The 22,867-nt window shown below is 36.8% G+C and overlaps 1 protein-coding gene and 1 pseudogene across 9 annotated transcripts in view; one reads left to right on the forward strand and one right to left on the reverse strand.

Annotated features, from left to right (window-relative positions):
- Positions 1–22,867, forward strand: part of LOC141910687 (multidrug resistance-associated protein 1-like) — a 134,023-nt gene that overhangs the window by 45,227 nt on the left and 65,929 nt on the right. For 2 of the 9 annotated variants that reach the window (XM_074801402.1, XM_074801404.1), the window contains exons 14-19: positions 1,744–1,870; positions 1,945–2,121; positions 2,228–2,395; positions 7,235–7,397; positions 10,402–10,462; positions 12,692–12,830. In XM_074801402.1, the coding sequence (XP_074657503.1) occupies positions 1,744–1,870; positions 1,945–2,121; positions 2,228–2,395; positions 7,235–7,397; positions 10,402–10,462; positions 12,692–12,830 (835 nt within the window). Of the gene's footprint in view, positions 1–1,743; positions 1,871–1,944; positions 2,122–2,227; positions 2,396–2,474; positions 2,801–2,831; positions 4,136–7,234; positions 7,398–10,401; positions 10,463–11,050; positions 11,374–12,691; positions 12,831–20,292; positions 20,356–22,867 lie in introns of those variants that run through there. The other 7 variants (XR_012619914.1, XM_074801405.1, XM_074801408.1 and 4 more) reach the window with 7 other exon arrangements.
- On the reverse strand, positions 17,581–19,757 carry LOC141911155 (uncharacterized; annotated as a pseudogene).

Genomic DNA, 22,867 nt, shown 5'->3' on the forward strand with positions numbered 1-22,867 from the left:
AAAAATCTGATCGCAAAAATATCTGTTTTAAAAAGCCAATCAAAAAACAAAGACTCCTCTATGATTGGCTTAGCCGCAGAGATTAGCACGTGAACCCGCGTTATCGTCTACCGTTTTACTTCCGGGTTTTTTTTTAAGATCTAAAATTGTATTTCAACATCGATTTCTGTGAAATATTTAGTTGATTTGGTTTTTGCGAGGAATATTTTTATATGCACTACAGAAAATATTATTGACAATTGTGCAGAAAGTCCGGGAAAAATAGCTTTTTCTCAAATCAGGTGGATGACCTTGATATGCAAATTAGCCATGTGCTCAAACTGCAAATTCAATCAAATTTATCTCAGGTATTTGTTCCTGCCAGCTCCAGTTGTCTGTGCTACGTATGTAAACACGATTGAATTGTGGAAATTGTTAGCCTGGGATTGACTAGTATATGAGCTAGGAGTGTATTTGGACAAATTTAACCCACAGAATGCATAATTTGCCCTTTTATGAAAAGCTGACAGGCTGGCCATAGTGCCCCTTTGGGCTCTTGTATTGTTTTTGTTATGGTTTTGAATTAATTAACTTACCATTGTATACTGTTGCTACTCTTATACATGATAAACTTGTATAAACGTATGTTAGTGAGTAGGGTGGTCAGTCTTCAATTCAATTTCAATTGGTTGGAATAAATACAGTTGACATTCGTAACTTAAATTAAATTTAATTAAACTTAAATTAAAATTTGAACATATAGAAACTCTAAAATATTAAGAAAATTTCTTCGTTTTTCTAGTAATAAAAACACATCCCAGTGGACAAAGTTAGCCTATATTCATATGGTTACAAAGAATGAAAAGATATTTTCAAAAATTTTGCCAAAATGATAATATTCTCTTTGGGACCATTGAGAATGAGCTGACAAAATTGTTCAGCATCTTGGAGTTTGAAGACTGCCTTCTCTGTACGAAAATGTGAGCATCTGATTAATAAAAATGATCCTCGTCCTCTATGACCTAGCAATTTCTACATAACCTGTCATCTCTATCGAGACGCCTATCTCTATCTCTATCTCTATGTGGCGTCCTTTCTCGATAAGGAGAGTGTAGGTACAAGTTCTCAATTCAAGAATATAGGAATGAAGAGAACGATTATTAATAAACCTTACATAAACTTCTAGGCAGAAGTTACATTGGACAGTATTATAAAAGGCATAACGACTGTGTGCAGAGTTAGTAAGTTCATTCTTCCAAAAATTAACAAAATCAGATGATAGACATTTCTTAATGTTCATTATTGTCCCATTTATATTGGTGCTACCAAGATTATGCCATACTTCTTCAAAACTCATACGAAGTAGGACTTTGAATACGGTGAACAAATGATGTTGAATTTATTGATTGTATATAGGCTTGCTTAATAGCGCGCATGTGCTTGTGTTGATTGTCAGATTCAACATGAATAGTGCCTCTATGGGTTATATATGAACTACATTATCACTGAAGGAAAAATAAATGAATAGTCTATGGCTAATAAGAGATACTTTTTTCGATCAGTCAGATCTCAGGTTGTTATGTGTACATTAAAGTTTCATCAGTAAGGAATCATGGCAAGTACAATTTTGATGGCATGTGCCCTTCAAGGCTCCACACTATTTTTTGCTGCTATGAAAAGGTACCTGAATGGAAAAGGAGAAAACCTATTTACTTCTTTCTTCACAAATTGTTTCTTTTTCATTGTGGATTGCTTATTTTGCAGCATTAATCTAGAGATAGAAAAGGGATTGTTAGTGCTTATTGTTGGTGCAGTCGGTGCTGGTAAATCTTCATTAATTTCTGCTATTCTCGGAGAAATGAAACAATCATCCGGTACCCTTGCTCTCAATGTAAGTAGTTTGCCCTGACAATGACAATTAGTTAATGTAAATCCTTTTAAAATACCAATGACCTTTAATTTCAGGGTTCCCTTGCTTATGTTAGTCAACAGTCTTGGATACAGAATGCTTCATTAAGGAATAATGTATTGTTCAATCATCGCATTGAACCTGATTTATACTGGCAAACAATTAAAGCATGCGCACTAATTTCTGACTTGGATCAGTTACCAGCTGGTGATAAAACTGAAATTGGAGAGAAGGTGTGTGTATTCAAATTATTTCAAGAATGAAAAAAATACAACTCTATTCGCATGAATCAGGCCTGAGGCCTGAGGGAATCCTTATATCGTTGTTTCCATTTTAAAGGGAATAAACTTAAGTGGAGGTCAAAAACAGAGAGTTGCATTAGCCCGAGCGCTGTACAGTAAAGCAGACATTTATTTGCTTGATGACCCGCTAAGTGCTGTTGATGTCCACGTTGCCAAACATATTTTTGAAAATGTTATTGGACCAAGGGGAATTCTGGCTGATAAGGTAATTTTGTTTCATATATTCATTACAGTGAACTCCATCTACAATTGGTTCCTTATTTTATATGTACATTTAATTGTAGTTGAATGAAGCACCTGCTCTTGTTTTTTTCGTCTCTGTGAGGACTGATAAACGATGAAAATGCTCTTGCAGATGCTAAATCAAGGTTGTCTGATAGATATGATAATCATTAGCGTTGACGTCATGCCATCAATCAATATTCATAGTAATGAAAAACAATTTATTACTACTTTTAACTACTTCTCATTTTCATAGCAAAATCAAATTGAAACTCCGTTCACCCAAAGCAATAGACACAGACGAAAATGACTCAAACATATTTTTTCGATTATTCCCTACAAAAAGCGTCACCACATTTTTTATTTAATGGTCCAAAAAGGTTTTTTATTGCATTTTTTGCTTGTTATTTATATGGTAGATGAGAAAGGATTGAGCAAGCGCGTAGTGATGAATTACTACTTGTATTGTAGCAGAATGAAATGAAGATCAATACGTCGGATCAACAAAGAATCCCTTAAAGACTTTCACGTTTAGGGAAGAACAAATTGTCATCAACTCAATGATACCCAATGACAGATGCAAAATAACTGTCAAAATTTGATGAATATTTATTGAATATTTCTTCAGAAGGTTGCCATTGATCCGCAGAAAGCACTGCTAACAAGCCATATGCCAGGACTGGGTGAATAAGATATATGCAAGTTAACGTGTCTCCATATAATTTCATTAAAAATCATTAACTAAACATATTGTAAATGCGTCAATTTTTGGTGCCACATTTTTATCGTGGAGACACACATAATCAGTTGCCGTAGTTTACTGTTGGAGCAATGGTGTCAGTGTAATGATTTGTCAGTAAATCGTGGACTGTGATCTCACTGTTTTTGAGATTCGGGTTGTGATAGTAGTTTAGTTTAGTTTATTTGACGTCTCATCGATTAGGTTAACATGCCATCAGTGGTACAGCTTGAGTTTTGAATCAATCATGAAGTGCCTATACGCTACCAATCTGCCCTTTAAACCCACCAGGTAGAAAAATTTACCCATATGTACATTTGTTGATTAGCACTGAAACCGAGCAACAAGCCAATTAATCGGCAATCGCGTTACATACAAAAGTCATGTGTAAACATCGCTGTTTTTACATTCCTTGAAGAAGCCAATACCAAATATTCGATAGATTTACTTCGTTGGAACTTAATACGTTCAATTGATATCACAATTATGATGAAAACTAAATGGAAAATAGGCAAATGATTGACAGGATGATAGAACAGAAGAAAAAGGCCGGCTGTTGGCATTAATCTAATATGCCCAAAGAGACAGTATGTTTTTGGGCAAGAAATATATTGATGTTGGTAGCCAAACAAATTTTCAGGGTTCCAAAGGGTCATAGGGTGTGAGAAGTGAGAGGTGTGCACATTCAAGAAATTCATTTTCAGCGTGTTTGTAAATCGTACAATGTCTGTGGTTCTATCACTCACTGTTTGTGAACATTTGTCAGTAGATGTAAAACATTAACCATTTAGTACCACAGTATAATTTTCTCAATGCTTCAAGGCCAATGGGCCTTGTTCCCAAAGACAGATTGAAACAGCGTATAGTAGTAGATGAGTATTGATTATTCTTAGGAACTAAAATATATCATAATTTCTACCTGAAAGAAAATGACAATGTCATTCGCATTCAACTTAAGTATAATTTCTATTACAACCTCAAATGTGCCAGCTTTTATGTCAATGTATAATTTGATGATTAGTTTTTATGATTAAGAATAAAATCATTTAGGTTTTGAATTTAACGTACGGTTAGCTTTATTCGGTGTCTTTATTCACAAATCCAGGAAGAAAGCCACTAAATATTTGGATGGATATATGAAAGCTGTGGGTACTGGTATATTTATTTTACAATTGCGATTGGTATAATTTTTAGGCCAGCCGTAGGCTGAGCCTATTACTATACAAATGGAGCGAATTTAAATGACATGGTTTCCACACAAAAGGCTCTTTTGCTTGCCAAGTGAGGGCATATTCGAACAAATCACGTATTTAAGCGTAATCCATTCTCGGAATCGTAGCGAGCAGAATTTTGAAATAGGGTCTCATAAAAATGTTTTCTGCATTTTTCACGAAAGTTAAATCGGGAAAATTTCAATTTTTATCAGCCAATCAGGAAGTTGTGTCTTCCCTGTGATTGGTTTATCTGAAAATATCAGCAGCTGTTCACATGAATTATCGCGATTTCATTACTGGCGCTTTTGCGCATGACGTCATGTATCAACACGCGACAATACTTCCGCGTTCGCTACGTGTTCGCTGATTGGCCCATTTACTGGGAAATTCCACAGAAGCCTAATGTGGTTTGTTACAAGCGCTGTGATTGGCCCGACCCGATTCTGGCATGGCTTTAGCTTAGTGGGTTCGAATCCCTTGACGGGTGAAGATGATGGATCCTATCAATATCTATTGAAACAAATAAGTTTCCCGGTTGGGCAGCCGCGGATATCTACCGGAAGTGTTCCGGTTCGATATTTCGAGGTTTCTTTGAATTTTGGAGTGATATTGAAATCCGGTAAATACCAGCGGTAGATTGTGAAAACCCATTGCATGATATTTGTATTACTTAATCAACGAAAAGCGTCGGGGCCGCGCCAGGAGTTTTCGTGATTCAAGTAGCGCAATAGCCTACTTCTTCGTGTTCGTCCACCTCAATTTTCACTCCGCCGATCTCTGACACGGCTCTGTCCCCGTTGGCGCTGTGATTGCACTTTCGTACCACCAAAATTTTTTATTTCTATATCAGGGAGGTCTGGAGAATAATAAAGTCAAAATTTGGATATCACATAGGCCTGATTTCATCGAATAAGTCGACCATGGTCGTTACGTTTCCGTCAATTTTGTCTCAACCAACATTTCGTTTACAGAAATCAGGTGTTCACGTGAATCCGCGGTATCGTCTACTGTTTTACTTCCGGGTTTTATTTTAAGATTTAAAATTGTATTTCAAGATCGATTTCTATGAAGTCTTTAGTTGATTTGGTGTTTGGGAGGAATTTTTATTTGCTCTACAGAAAATTCATCCTTGACAATTGCGCAAGGTTCGCGAAAAAAAGGTTTTACCAAATCGGGTGTATGACCTTGATATGCTAATTAGCCATGTGCCCGAATTGCAAATTCAATCAAATTTTATTCTGCCAAAAAATGTTAAATACAATTCGCTTTCCGAGAGTTAATGGTATGCTGCATGGAACAAAGTTGTTTTGAGATGGGTCTTGAAGCTATTGAGGTCGAGAGATAACCATCTAGATAGTTCGTGAGAGTTCCAAAGTTTTGAAGACGCTTCAAGGTAATGTCTTGATATTTGTTTTATACGTGTATCTACCCTAGACACATCTTCAGGCCAAAAACTGGCCCTGTCAGATTCAAGATGGCCGACTGGCTGCCATTGTTGTTCGCCAAAATCAGCACTTTTTACACATTTTTGAAGTTTTCGAGGGAAATTTTGAAGACACTTTTATCAATAACCTTGATCATTCGTATATATTTGTATCCCCCGAGGGCCCATCGGCATGAGAAAAATTGAGTCGATCGGACTCAAGATGGCCGTACTGTGACCTTTTTTGTTCCCAAAAATGTCAATTTTGGCCTGAATTCTGAGTACTGTAGCTTTCTAATGGTGCGCCATGTTTCATTGCAATTTGTAATGGGTATTCTTTGGAAAGGGATCTTTTATATCCGAGAGGGTATTTTTGACCAGGCAATTATGACGCACTTAGCAGCCATCTTGGGGTCATCAGTACTCATTCGTAGGTGGAAAAAAAGTTTTTCCACATCATAATTGATACTTAAGCATATTTTGCTACTATAATCAATTGGAAAGTTGTAGCTCATGACATGTTCTATGATCGAGGTGAGTTTCAAGCTCATTGGTTTTTTTTATGGCCACCAGGGGGCGTTGAACAATACAATAACTTAGTATTTCTATATTACATTCGTTCCTGCTGTCTGTGTTAACACACGATTTTACTATGTAAATGATATTGAGCAGGGAGTGTATATTGATAAATATAACCCACAGATTACATCATTTATAAAAAGCAAATCTGACAGGCTGGCCATTGTGCCCCTTGGGGCTCTTGTTTCGTCTGCAATTCACTGAAGATAGTTACGCAACTACGCACATTTCAGTGTTTTTGGCAGCTGTACACTCAATCGGCACCGTTCGTGACTAGCTTCACTGCGGAATTACCATTAATTAACATCGCCATATCACATCATCAACTTATATTGTGCCTTAAAACCCAACAGCCGAAATAATTGAAATGCACACACGATTTATATCATTGAAAATTGAGAGAGTGGCCGTGTTTTTGTTCTGCTGCTTTGCGTAAATCCCGCGCGGTGGCGCAACCGCGCAGAGTGGGGCCGATACGTCAAGTGCAAGTCGGTAAAATGTCCTTTATGCATCGTGATGAACTTAATGCTTCATGAAAGTTTCAAGAAGTAAACATCGACAGGCTGGATTCTAGATCTAATTGATTACATAACAGTTCACTGATAAGAGCTTATTTTATCAATGATCCTTTTTCCTGAGACACCCTTTACCCTATTACAATTGCTCAACGTAAGTACAAAGTATGTATAGAAAATTGAGCTAAAAAGTGGAATAAATGCGTTTTTAATTAAAAGGAGAAATACCATTGTATCTCTATATGAATTGAAAATCTTGTTCATTTTGGAAGTACATGCACTTTAATGTAGCCCATGGTAAATACTTTTTATTTGAGTTGGTTTCACGCATTTATGCTTTCTTATTTTCAAGACACGGTTAATGGTTACACATAGTTTGGTGCACCTTCCGCTGGCAGATCTTATTGTTGTTATTGGAAATGGTTCTATAACTGAAATTGGAACATACAATCAGTTATTGAATAGCTCAGAATTTTTTTCGAATAATATGGGGCAATATGAGTCCAGTGAATTTGGTAAGTGTTTTCCGAATATTTGTATAATTTCACTCAATTTTTCTTAAATCACTTTCCCTGCTAGCAATTGCATGCTTTAAATGCTAAATCAATGTCAAAAAGTGCCCATTTATCCATATCAAAGCTAAGAACTTCAACCCTTTCACTACTGGCCATTTTACATGGTATATAGTGCTGAGACGATATTTGAGTGAAACTAGTGTCTCCAGTTTACTTTGCATTATTCAGAATATGTTTGACTTAAATACACAAACTATACACCATATTTGAATTATGATATAGGGGCTACATTTCAGGGCCCGGTTTCATAGACTGAGTATCAAAGTTATCCCTAGGGGTAAATCCTCAATCTGGGTGACAACCACCATAGTAACAATGAGAAACCATGGTTATAACTAACAAATTTCAAAATGTTCCCAGGGACTATTTTTCTTCCACATCTATGAAACCCACCCCAGGATAATTTGGTTGGTTCAGATTAATGTTTTGAGGTCATGGGACCAATGTCAGCCATGTTGGATTTGTAATCACAAATTTCTGGAACAGAAGCCTGGAAACAAAGTAATCCTCAAAATAGAGTCAAAATAGAATCCTCAATTTCCATACTGAAATAGATAACTACACTTGTTTTCATTGATATGATGACAAAAGAAATTTATTTGACCGATATATTTCACAGAAATGTAGTATGTAAATCACTTGAATTGACCTTGAATGGTGGGGTAATGTTGATTCTGGAGACCCAACTCCATTGGAGTCTGTTCCCTTCCTCGGAATCAGTCTATGAAAAGATTGAAAGTGACCCCTTCAGGGAAGCGGTGGCGTATATTTGGTGTTTTACCGGCTTCCTGGAAGGGGGTGTGTACTGAAAGCATTTACATGATTTGGATCATTCTTTTTTCAGACATATATAATAATGTATATAGCATATGATTTGATTTCTGTATTGTTATATTAGAAAATGCATTCATGTCAACGTCTTTAATAATGTAGCTATTCAGTTGGTATTTTCTCAAAACTTCTTAATTGACTTAAAGGCAGGTGTAGGTTTGGCCTTTCAACAGCTTGCCACTCACGGCGACGCAATACGGGATATAGGCCTAACGTTCGTTACCGGAAGTGTGTATCAATTTTCACGCCTGTCAATTACAATCCAATGAAAATCTGTCGCTTCAAACTTTCAGTAAGCATTTTCTCAAAGATTATACACTCACTCACCTTTTCCAAGATATGTCAATAACAACAATGTGTATAGATCATTTTCAAATAGCGATTGGTTCCGTCAAATATACCTCATAGATAAACCAGAGCCAAAAACAAACGAAGCGTCAGTAGATTTCGATCGTCGCGTCAACTTGGTTTAATCGTGTACTGCGGGGTTGTTGCCGCTACGTGGCAGCACAATACTTTCTGCGACGTGGCGTAACCAACGCAACTGACCTTCTCACTCTTGCAACTGGGAGCGACGCGATTTGAATCCACAAAGTGGGATTCAAACCCACAATGGTAATGCAGTGTTCTCCACGGGCTGTTTTAGCGGGCCGCCCTGCTCAAAACTCAGCGCCCTGCCTAATGCTTACATTTTTTTCGTTGTCATATGCATAATTTAAGGGAAGCTAAATCACGATGTGCCTACAAAGTTGTGAAATCGGATGCGTGAATTGTTCTAGTAGTTGGAACTTAGGTAACTTCTAAGATAACGGTGGTCTCTAGAATGATTGGCAGCTCAGTGTTTGGATCCTACTATCAGTATCTACAAGAGCGCGCACTGCATATGGCACACATATGTCTTTGATCAATAAAGTTTGTTTAGCGTCTGTGGATCATCAATAAATGTATGTACCAATGGAGTTTATATACATTTTTGTTGGCTGCATCATTGATATTGTGTCATATATATCTAGTAGGATTGTCTTTGAGCTGAGATTAACCAGTAAAGGTAACACATCAAAAAAATGATATATAGCGATGATAGTCAGGCTCAGCGTGAGTATGATAATGTATTCATATCCCTGGCCAAGTGCCAAGTACCTGGTTTCCTGGAAAACTAAAACTAGGCCACGTGTTGTGGCATGTTCTTCTCACTACACGCCACGCTGCCTCGGCGCTGTTGTTTGTAAAGTATGTCCTATTTGATTTCATCAAAATAGATTTTACACATCAAATTAGTCTCGCTTTATATTCTGAAAAAATTGCATGTAAGTGTTTGTTCATGCATTCATTCTCTCCACTGCGTAGGTCGACGTCAGTTTCTCTGAAATTAGACAACCATCATAGTAACAGAAGCACTTGCCCAGTTTTCGTTGATAGATATATTGTAATATTTGGTGTTTAGAATTAAAATATGACTTTTCACGAATGCCAGTGTGGTTTTCTGTCTTCAGACACTCTGAGGAGGCGTTAAATTAAAAAATTTTCTTGGGGGAGGACCCACAAACCCCCCGCAATGTGCTTGCATCGTTGTTGCAGAATAAGTTTAATATTTCTTACTGCGCCCTGCTATAAATTTGACCCATGGACAACACTGGTGATGGGATGTGTTTTGAAATAATTGTTTTGAAGGATTGGAAAAATGTCTTATCGAGAATTTTTGGGGATTGAAAATGCACAAGAAACAACAAGCGAGTTGTTATTGTTCGTTCTGAGCACCCCACTTTTACCTTTTAATAGCCAAGAATTTGAGACTTTCTATCTTTGCGTGGTTTGGTGCTATATAAAGTTACCAAGTGACAACCAGAATCGCGGTTCGAGTCGCTTCGACCTGCGTACTCTTGCGGCTTGCGGCTGCACAAACTAGTTGCACACAGTCGCTGACAATCAATCGCGTTATACTGATTATCGAAATTTATGCATATTTCAGTGAGAATTTAGGTGGTTAAATATTGAAAAATTGACGATATTTATTCTGAATTACAGTTAAGACTATTGAAGGTCTAAATGTAGTGGATCTGTGTCATCCAATAGACTACATGTTTTGATACACATGTCATGTCCTACTTTACAGAAACCTTGCCAAGAACAGCCCATTCGAACTCTACAGGAATAATCATCCCTGAAAACTATCAGTAAGTATTTCAGATATTGGGGTGAGTACAACAGTGTGTTGCATAAAATGTGCAACCTCTGAAAAATCAACTAATTACCGCTTAATTGTAATTTAATTCAATAAAGGTTATGATATTCATTATATGATATTCATTCGTGTGTTTGTTTAAAAAAAGAAATAAATGGGTCACCCATCAATGTATGCTTCAGCGCTCATGAGGACATTTTCTAATTGACAACTAATATCTCCCAGAACCTTTTACGTGAACAGAGTCAATTGTCAATATTACCATCCCATCAACTAATGACAAACCTGACATTAATTTTTTTCTCAGTCCTTATGTAGTCCAAAGTGTTCCTTACACCACAATGCATCTTTGCAAGACATTAGACAAAAAATTTAACTTGTGTTTAATGATCTTCCAGAAGATATGATCAGAAGATCAATGAATGCTATGTGCGAAAGAGATCAGCTTTGTATTGCCTAAATGGCCAACTCATTGAAGGACGATCTGCTGGAAATAATTGACCTGACTTTTAATTGTATGACAAGTCCAACACTGTGTCTTGTTTCTATCCATATTTTTATTTCTATTTTATCAATAAAGCAAATGACAATCGAAAGCTATGATTTCATGAGAAGGTATTATTGATTATTGTACCTGTTAATCAACATGGTTCTGAGTGATTCTAGGGGTAAGTTAGAGAATGCACTCATGTGCACTGAAGTGTAAATTTACGGGTGACCAAATAATTTTTGATTATTTTCATCATCTTCACCCATCAAGGGATTCGAACCCACTACGCTAAAGCTGTTCCCCAAAACCCTTGACCTTGCTAGTCGTTGGAGTCGTTACTAGCCGACCAGAATCAGGTCGGGCCAATCACAGCACTTGTACGACCAACATTAGGCTTCTAATGGATTTCCCGTTAAATGGACCAATCAGCGAACGTTTTACCAAACAAGGAAATATTTCGCAAGTTGATATATGGCTTCATGCGCAAGAGCGCCAGTAATGAAATCACAAGTCGTGAGGCCAAGGGGCTGGTGGAAGCGAGTTCACGGAGCGATACCAGACCCCTGGCAAGAGAGGATGAGTTTTTATGGACTTTCGTGTTAGCGAAGTCCAATTGTTTCTATTGCATATGGGACTTTCTTCCTTGTCTTGAGAGCAGACTGTATCCCATGGTCATGATAAGAAGTATAACTGACAATTCATTTTGATATGGATCAATTTTTCATTAAAGTTAATTTTACAGCATGGTAACGCCCCCGATTTAGTAACACCTTTAGTTCACAAAAATCAACAAAGCAGTTAATGTTATATTAGGTAAAGGATAATCTATTGATATAAAGATATGTTTGAAAATATTTGGCTTTCCAAGATTGATTATCAGGCATACATCTGGGATTGTTCCTATCGATATGTGGATGAATTTTAAACAATAATTATTTCCATTAGAGAAAACCATACAGGTGGACCAATATTGTGGAGGATATAATGAACTTTAGTCATGCCGTTTGAAGTGTCTTGTCCATAGCGATCCTCTGAGGAATTGTTTCGCTAACAGCTGATTGTCATACTTACGCTACGTCGTTGGGCTAGAGTTAATGAAATGATAACCTCAGAGTAACCTGACATAGAAAGATTCAGACTTGGTAACATAAGTTGGACAGTTGGGGCAAACCCTATGCCAAATTGGGTCAATTTGATTCAAATTACAGCCTCTAGGGGGCTGACGTGAAAAACAACATGAACAATCTAGAGGCTTCAATTGTCGACTGACTTTTCTTTAACTTGGTACACAAGTTGGGCATCACTTAGATATGTTTCAAATTATGACCACATCCATGGAAAACCCAGCATTTTCAAGCCAGCCATGGGTGGTCAGTCGCTCAAGGGTTGGTTAGATATATTGGTGGATAGATACCATTGTGATAATTGGAAGTTCATTGTTACCTTGGTGTTTGTCTATCAGTTACATCAAACTAACTTTTAAGCAACCCCCTTGGTGGTTGGCCTGAAGACAACTGTTTTGTTTTGAGGTCAGAATGAATCCCTACCAGGCTTCAGTAGCTGAATGGTTATCGGCAAATTCAAGGAGTCATCGCAATGAACTGACCCTTATGATGTTGGGGCCAGTTGAAGGAAGTACTGATGCCACCGGCTACGTGCGGTAGTAAAGGGTGCAATTAAAATTACAAAGTTATTGTTGGAAAAACGAACAGTCAAAATTTCTATTTTTAGATCAGTTGCCTTGTTCAATTCAAATGAGCAGATGAGTTCTTACAGTGACCATTCACAACTTACTTCTAATAACAATGGAATAGTGAATTCAGTTGAAGAGGACAGGTTGATCCAAGTTGAATCAGCTGAGACTGGAACAGTAAGTCATTTGCCCAATGAGCTGAAAACAAAGTCAGTAATAACAGACATCCCAGTACCTATATTTCCTATTTTTAGGTCAGCCTTAAGCTGAGCCTATAACTATACAAATGGAGTAAAATTAAATGACGTGGTTTCCAGATGAACGGCCTTTTGAATTTGCAACTGAGAATATATTCATTCAAATCATATATTCGAGCATTATCCATTATCCAAATCCTAGGAGGCTGAATTTTGGAAAAGGGCCTCGTAAAGATTTGCAATTTGAGTTTTTTTGCTAAAATCTGAAAACAAATCGGTTGTGAAAAGGCAATCAGAGAGCAAAGCTCCCTGTGCTTGGCTTAGCCACAGAAATCAGCCGTTGTTCATGTGAACCTGCGGTGTGTCATCTGTTTTACTTCTCAAGTCTATCTTAAGATATAAAATTGTATTTCAAGATTGATGTCTGTGAAATCTTAAGTTGATATGTGTTTTGGAGGAATTCTTATTTGCTCTACAAAAAAATTCACCTTAGACGATTGAACAAGCGTCTGGAAAAATTTTTTCTCATATCGGATGGACGACCTTGATATGCTGATTAGCCATATGTTTGAAATTGCAATTTCTATTCAAATTTTTATTTTGCAGATAGATATCAAATTCAATTTTATTTTATTGAACAAAATTAGATCATATCCAATTTTATTTTATACCGTAATCAATTTAACTAAAGACGGGGGGAAAAGATTGATCTGAGGTATTGGTTCCTGCTGTATGTCCTACTTGATTGTATCCTGTGTAAATTATGTTGAACGGGGAGTGTATTTTGATAAATATAACCCACAAGATGCATCATATTACAGGCTGGCCATGAGGAGAGAATCCCACAATGATAATAAAAAGTCCGAAAATGAAACTTTGAGATAGTAGTTTATTCAACGTTTCGACTATATCCTAATAGTCATCTTCAGGAATAATGAGATACTACAGAAATTATGAGATATATATACAATCCAGAGACAAAGAGACTAATTCAAGTAATCAGAGATGATAAAAACTAAAGGAAAATTAACGTAGAAACAGTTACACGCTAAAATAGATTAAAGGGAAGCAAACTAAGGGGTGATTATAAACAACAATAGTGAGTATTAATATAAATGAAACTTAAAGTCAGTAGTAAAAAGAAAGACAAACTAAGGGGCACTTAAATTAAAACAAAGGTGAATACAAGTTAAGTCAGAGACGAAATTGATGAGAGAACAAATAACAAATAATCAAAGGGGAAATCAAGTGTTGAGTTTAACCAGTTTACAGAGGAATTTTGATATAAGTTTATTATGGGGTGAAAAACCATTATTAAGGTTTACAACGTTGTTCGAATTTTCAATAATTAATGCAGATTCCAAAATATGTCTTCTAGTTTTATCGCTGCAAGGGTAAACTAATTCAGCATTAGCAAAATCAAAATTGTGTGAAGTCTGAAAAACATGACTAGCAACTCCGCTTTCAGGTTTAAAGTTTTTTACATCTAATTTATGCTCTTTTATGCGTTGATTAAGATTCCGACCTGTTTCTCCTATATATACTTCTCCTATATATACACTTGATTTCCCCTTTGATTATTTGTTATTTGTTCTCTCATCAATTTCGTCTCTGACTTAACTTGTATTCACCTTTGTTTTAATTTAAGTGCCCCTTAGTTTGTCTTTCTTTTTACTACTGACTTTAAGTTTCATTTATATTTATACTCACTATTGTTGTTTATAATCACCCCTTAGTTTGCTTCCCTTTAATCTATTTTAGCGTGTAACTGTTTCTACGTTAATTTTCCTTTAGTTTGTATCATCTCTGATTACTTGAATTAGTCTCTTTGTCTCTGGATTGTATATATATCTCATAATTTCTGTAGTATCTCATTATTCCTGAAGATGACTATTAGGATATAGTCGAAACGTTGAATAAACTACTATCTCAAAGTTTCATTTTCGGACTTTTTATTATCATTGTGGGATTCTCTCCTCATCGCGTCAACACGGATATTGTGTTTTACCTATCGTGAGGCTGGCCATAGTGTCGTTTAGGGCTCCTGTTCCTGTATTTCAATAGGAATCGTATACATATGCCAAAAATATCCTATTTTTGTCAAAGGTTGACAAATTTTGTGGAATGGGATTTTTGTAGAGATAATATTCGGTTTTGACCTACCACATCTGATAAAATTATTATAGCAGGTGGTTGTTTTCCTATCAATTCTACTATCACATACTCTAGAATTCCTATAAATGTCCTATATTTTATTGTTAAATATCCTATTTTCCTAGATTGTAATGAAAGCAAATGTAACGCATTTGTCAAAGAATGTTAAACGGCCACTGTGCGCCGTAGTTCCGAAAAACTGGAAAAACTATCGCAACCACCTCTCCTAATGACACAACATAACAAAAAATATATTTATATAATGGGCTTTTTATTACTACGATAAAGCTATGAAATAGGAAATGATATGAGTCGATAAAATATCCAACTCCTAGCTAAAACATCATGCAGAGATGAGAATTCCCCACGGATCCGTGGTTTCCCGCGGATTTTGGGATTGAAAAATATCAGTTTTTCAAATAGTCCAAAAATGATGTAAAAGTAGAGGGGTTGGGGGTTGATGATGATCTCACTGAACTGGTCCGCATATTGTATCTACGACGATGTGTATGTATTTTATCGATCAGTTGCAGACAGATGCGCGCACGGCAACATTAGTAATGTACATAGGCCTACTGTTGCTACACGTGTGTGGCGAACGCCTTCAGATATTATATACACTATGATGATTTTTAGTGAGCATTCTTAGGTTCATTTTAACTGCAATAATTCAGGGCTCGACCCTAGGATGTGCCACATTGGAAATAGACATTACCCTCCAAAATATGATAGTCGTTCATGGGTTCAAGATCGCTCTTAAGTGCTCGGAAAACACTTTTAATTTCTACAATTTTCTTGGGGGAGGACCCCTTACCCCCCCCCCAAAATAGCTGGTCCGCATATGTAACTCGAGAAAAAAGAACACAGATTTTATTGGTCGGCGTTCTCATCGCTGATCATGCCTGACTCAACCTAGATTTATATGGGACAAAAATACCCAAACTCTAAAATGTCTTACGGACAAAGAATACTCAAACTTTTAGATGTCTAATGGACAAAAAGAACTCAAAGATTAGTTATTATTATTAATAAAAAAAGCGGCTGGACTGCGATCGCTTGGCTCTCTGTTGATGAAATTCCTTGCGGGCAAATAGTTTGGACGCAACCAATAGTAAAAACACTACGAATAGTTTAACGGAACATATAGTTTTAACATGGCAAACAATTCAACGCGACGAAAAAAGTTTCAGCGCGGTGATGATCAATCTGATATGGTACTCAACAAAATAGCTACTGCCACATGCATCTCCGCTATGATCTGCAACCACCGTCACCATACGGATCCAATGCAACAAATAGTCCAGCACTAATCGAGCTTTTTACAAAATACGGAGTTTGCTGATGACTTCGATTTATAAAGTAACGCATATAGCAGTTAATATAATTATGCAAATAGTAGTGGAAGCGTCACTGTTTTCCATACTACAAAATTGGTATCTGTCTATATTACAACTAGTATATCAAGCATGAAATCCAGCTTTGGGGTGGCATAATCCGTCAGAAAAATATGATCTATGTAGACGTTATAACGCTAACGAGTAAGGCCATGAGAATGAAAGTATTAGATTTGCGTCCGAGTTTTTTCAAAAATGGATGAGGTCAATTTTCATTTTTCATAATTCATTATTTTTTTTATATTAACGGGTGAAACCAACAGAATAAAGTCTAGGCTTTTTTAAAATTATGCGTAGTGTAATTCTTTAAAACAAGATTAACAAATAACAGAGAATGAAAAGACAGATATTCATATTGTCATTCATTGTAACAATTTAACATCAGGTTTCATAGTTGTTGGTTTGAAGTTCCATGTTTCCTAGACTCGTTTCCTAACTGGAGGATCATCACAGTCCTCGCACTGTGGGTACCATTCTAGTTCATCTTCAACATTGCAGGTATTCTCCGCAATATATACATCATGGCTCATATCCACAGGAGAAGTAAAGCTTCTCATGTGATCCTCGTTGTCATGGTCTTTTACAAAGACATTCAGGCCATGTGGCATAGCCAAATCATCGAATAGGAAGCCACATGTGTAGTCGATATCTTCGAGGATTTGTTGAAGCAATTGATTTTGACGATTCAAGAGTGTCTTCTTAGAGAATAGTAGACGCCACTTTCCACACTCTGTGCACTGAACCATGGTGTCAGTATTCTTGCAGTGCTGCACAGAGGGTGAATACTTTTCCTTTGGTCGCGTTTGCCTGCTCGGTTGATTCTAATATGAAAGAAAAAACAAACGAAGTATCGAATTTAAAAAATTATCATGAAATTTTAATGTTAGGTTAAGTTGAATGACAAACAATTAATGTTCTGATGATAACTTGAATGCATACATCTTCTGTCAAGGTTTTATACACATCTTGAAATGGCCGGAAGTGTTCATTGGAAGCTGGTACAGGAAAAGGTAATGTCCCTACTTCTTTGCACCGTTCGTCTCTGAGAGGCCTGAAAAGAATTAGATAAATGCCCTGTCTTTCCCAACAGAGAAATTATTAGAAGCATCTTAAACTATTCAAGTTGTGAAATTAGGGTGTAGGGCTTTATCACATACTAAGTTTAAAATAAGTGCAACACAATTACCACCAGTGTCTTGCTATTTATACATCAAAAATCAATAATCAGATATGAATGAAATTAGAAACTGTCAAAATAACGTGCAGTGAATAAATACCGGTATGTATATCTACTAACCCGCAAGTTTCACAGTCAGCATCTCCACATTTCCGAACCTGAAAGCAGTAATGACCTTCAATGCAGCAGTGCTCAAGGAATGCTTTCAATTTCTCAAGATTTTTGGTTTCTTTCGCTGTGAGGTGTCCTCTCTGAAAGGTAGGAGATTATTACTACACTTGTAGTGTAGATGATGATTCAAGATTTAATGTACATAGGCCAATACATGCGTGAAGGCCGTTTTCAATGTAAAGGCAATGCTGCCACAGTGACTCAAGTTCATCATCACTGGCAGGTTGAAATGTCTTGAATGCTTTGTCTTTCAGGCTGAGGCGTCTCATTTGGCTGTTGAGTGTGTCCATTGGCATTTCTAGAGACTCCGATAATCCTTGCTTAAGTTCGTCAGTGTTCAGTTTCTCTCTCATCTCCTTAAGGCTGTTGGCATTAACTACAAAGAATTCAAATACTGGGTAGGCTACGTGTGAGAGTACATACGTGTATATGTAACATTACTAACTACAGATACAAATGAACCTAAATACACAAAGCTAACCAATAGTTTTTTCAAATATTGCATCACCTTTTTGACGCATGAGTCCAATTCCCTGTAACCCTAAGTTAACGATGCTCATAATTCTTTCCACCGGGTTAGCCCAGGAATTATGTGGTGCAGTTCTGAGAGCAATCACTTAGTCAAAATCCATACTTCTGTACAATGCAATGATGGACAGTTTTACAGACATGTATGTTGATTGATGGTCTGGTCCTCCATCAGTGTAGATAATTAGAATTGGAGGTATGTCTTAAAAAGTAAAATGTATGTATGTATCTGCTGGAAATCGCATTATAGGAAGGACTGACACTAGGCATAATAAAACTCGGCTAATATGCAAATTGATATATATCATGGACCCAGTTTCATGAAGCATGAGATATTACCATTACTCTGAAAGTCTTTTACATGTATTATTCACTTTCATTTTATAAGTAATAAATCGGTTGTGTGGTGGTTGAATTGTTTATTCTTAACTAAATGCATTAGTAAAGTTGATAGAGAAATATTTGGCAAAGGTTTGATAATTTTATCTGATTATGTTTGATTTTAATAAAGCTTTGTGAAACTGGGGCCTGATTATTGGTCTGAGTCAGTCATTTAGCCTACAAATGTAGTAACAAAGTATTACCTTCAAGAGTAAGAAGTATTTTCTTTAATTCAGCTGCATGTCTCATTGGTGAAGAGGGCTGAAGAATGGAATCTTTTAGTCCGACTTTGACCTGACCTCTGTAAAAGCTTCCATCAATAGAGTTTGGGACATCTATCTGCATTAGAAATAATAGCTTTTACTAAAAAAATCATAATAAATTCATGAATATAGGCCTACCTTATACAAAAAATCACTAAAAGTTGGCTTTTTAAAATGAAAATTTACTCACCAGAAAGTTAAAGGATGGGGTTGTGAAATCATGGTCCCCTACCGCCATGACTTGGTTTGACCCAACAATAACCTGCTTTCCTCTTTCTGCTGCTGCAATCGGTCAATATGGTTCACCTATCTTTACTTTATGTTTGTCATCCATGCTAACAAGAAGAGTTAGATCGCTGTGGAGTCTCTCATGTAGCGCCAAGCAGCTGCACAATAATGCGCATCAATGTGGTTCAAACGGACCTAAAAATGCAATTATAAGGATATCGAATATGAATGCAGCCCTTGTGCTTCAAACTTGCTTCGTTATAGTTATAAAGTCCATACTCATCTGTCTTTTCTGGACCATCATCTTGATCTTCCAGGGGTTAGATTTTGAGGCGCGCAATTGCGCACGTAAAATATCTTGTAGAAGCGCTACTCACAGCGCACCTAAGTCTTATTCAATAGCGCGTGCAAAATTGTACAAAGTTTATTGATTTCCCAAAACGTTGGTGCAAAGTAGAAAGTTTATTGATTTCCCAATAACTTGTAAAATAAGAAAGTAAGTATAAGTATCCTTGCTGTGTGGAGGTTCCAGCTAAAATCATCTTCTATTATGTTGCATCCTGTATCAGATCTGGTGAGGAACCAGCTAGGGGATAACTTACCTGCTCCATACTGAAAACTGGAAGATTTGCATGATCCACAATCTGCGATGTTTTTTTCAACTGATTTGCATAAAAACTTTCCATCTTTTGGGTAATTTGATTAACGGCATTCATAGATGAAAATTGCCTGGAAATAGCGTTTCCAAGCCCCTAGAGTTCAAAATTTTTTCTTGGGGAGGGTCCCCAGACCCCCCCCCCACGAGGGGCTTCGTCACAATTCGTCACATTAACAAAATTCCAGTTAAACACCTAACCAAATCTAGGTGCTCAATTAGTTGAGCTCCTACAATTTTTAGAATCTAACCCCTGTCTTCATCGAGCCTTTGAAGTACTTTGCTGTATTAGCTCTGGGATTGACTGGTTTGAACTGATATCTCAACCATTTGACAGATGGTATTTTGGTCTCATCTGACACTCGACTTATTGCCTTGGCAAGATACAACTGTTCCCCGTGCCTTCTTTCCGGCACTGCTACACCGATATCTTCAGAGGTACTTCTCAGTCTCTGAAAAAAAATCTTGATACGAATCCCTTATTCTTTCAGGTGGTAGATGGCGCAGTTCAATGATAATACCAGAGTCTTCACTCTGCAAAGCATGAGCAAAACGTAATTCGATTTCATGTTCTGTCAAATTAGAAGCTGCAGACTGATCTTATTACTTCTACACAATTTCTGATTTTGTCTCCCTCTGTTTCGTTATCTCCTACTCTCCAAATAAAGTGAAGGCTTGGTTTGTTTCTGCCCAAATGGTGGGAATAATGGACACATCTGGCAGTCAAACCACATGAAATGAGTTATGATAATATGTGTCTTATATAGAGCTAAATCCAGCCAGGCTGCTCAGAGCGCTTTACATTTTTCAATATTATTACCCCGGCCAATTTTATACTGGGGAGAAGTAACACCGAGCTGCTAACAAACGCTCAGGAGTCATCTATCAGGCCAGGTACCCATTTACTCCTGGGTGGAAAGAGGCAATGAGGATAAGTGTCTTGCCCGAGGACACTACGGCAATGTACGGCGTTCGAACCCACGACCTGGCTTCCCAGAGTCGAACGCTCTAACCGCTCGGTCACTCCGAGTTCTTCTATAAGATCATAGACCCTCCTTCTGTAGGTCAGTGGCAGATATTCTCTTACTGACATCGGTATATATGGATCAGCTCGAGAGAGCTCTTTGTCCAATTCTTTGAGTTGCTGATGTACTAAACTCTGATTTGGTTTTACGATTGTAACAATAGTCCTGGCTTCTAACTCACTCCTTGGAGTTGACTGAGACAACTTGGTTCTTTTCTGTTGGTTTTTAGCCCACTTGGGACTTTAGTCCCAGCGGGCTATTGCGTTCACTTTTCGTCCGTCGTAGCGTTTGTACGAATGAACCCTTGTGCAACTTTAATACCTTGTGCAACTTTATAAACAATGTAAATTTCTATAGATGATTTTATGTTATAAAGTGTTTGATTTTCACCAGAATGTTGATTTAGTATCTTCTAAAACATATTAATAAGACATAATGACCAAAAATTATCTTAAAATTCTTTTCCGCTGTCAAAATAATTGCATTACATTAATGATTCCACAGAAAGTTGCACAATCCCTTGGACAAAAATGCATGGACAGATCTCTATGGACTATGGACATTTTCAGGAAGTGCTGTCCTCTACAGGAGGATAAAGTTTTTGATGAGAAAGTTGCAGAAAGTTTTTCACTGAAAGTTACATAGGGATTATTACCTAAAGTTGCAGAAGGTCTCATGGACATGATAAAGTTGCAGAGGGCCATTGACAGTTTACAGTGTGTAATGTCTGCACATAATGTTATGTAGTTATGCCAAAATCTACTCACTATAGATTTAATTTCCTTAATTGGATATTTCCTCTGAACTTTTGACCAAATTGCATGACGTATTTGAATTTTGAATTTTTGAATTGTAAACAGCTTTCAGATATTGAGTCATATGCGGTATCATTGGGGATTTATGTCCATTAGGTTGACAATCCATTATTATTATTTTTTAGTTGTCAAGACATTGCATATAAATCTCATTCAGCCAAAAAGGTCTATTTAATCTACTCAGCGTAATTCATAGGGAAAGAGCAAATTGATCTGAAGTGTTTGTTCCTGCCGACCACTGTCTGTGTTAATTGAAAAATACTGCACATATTGTATGTATCTTTGCAATTTGTATAATTTTAAGACGAGAAATGGAGCTTCAGGCTTGTTAGAATGAACAAATCTAATTAAAAAGTGGCAATATTTTGAGAAAAAATTATCTCCTATTTACCAATTTTTCTTACGAATTACTCTTAGAAGATATTTTGCCTTCTTATTCTACCTCACAAAACACTAATCCAAACTGAGTGTTTTCATGAGTACTAGTACAAATAGTTTCAACAATTGCTACCAAGGGCAATTTTGAATGCCTATTGCCTGAAATATGATTCTCTCTCGAATGTATGACTGTTAGGCCGGTGCAATCACAATGATGATGATTAGATAGATGTTTTTCTCACGTTTCGAGGTTTTAACTAAATCCTATTATCAATGAAATGAAAATTGTAATATAATCGTAATATGATTGTAATATAATCCAAAAAACCCATGTCAATACGGCATTGAGCTGGCCGTATATTTTCTATAGGTTGAACGCAGATTTGGCGCGTAGCAAGATGGTACTTTGTACGCTACACTCAACCAGGATGATTGGAGTAATTTATTCACGTATGTGGCCGATTTTTCAATAGTTATTAGCATAAGAAGCTACTAAAAAGAACGAAAATACTTATTAGCATTGTTAAACCCTATTTATCAACAATATGTGATGATGAATGTATTTCGCTGACATTAGATAGTTATCGCTGACATTAGATAGGTAGTTGTACACCAAATGGTCAAACTGCTGTTCGCTAGGTAGGAGATTTGGTTCAGAATGGATTTTAAAATATATACAACACAATGATGATAGCTCGGAAGCACCATCTTTAAATCATTTTCAGTATCAGATTACTTTAAAGCTGTCTCACTAAGTGCAGAATCATGTGCAAACACCCCGAAAGTGTGGTATTCAAGCTAATTTGGTACCGGACAAGTATGTTACTTTGTAAGCCAAAAATCCCAAG

The sequence above is a fragment of the Tubulanus polymorphus genome, chromosome 9 (genome assembly GCF_964204645.1).
Source record: "Tubulanus polymorphus chromosome 9, tnTubPoly1.2, whole genome shotgun sequence".
In the NCBI taxonomy this organism is placed as follows: domain Eukaryota; kingdom Metazoa; phylum Nemertea; class Palaeonemertea; order Tubulaniformes; family Tubulanidae; genus Tubulanus; species Tubulanus polymorphus.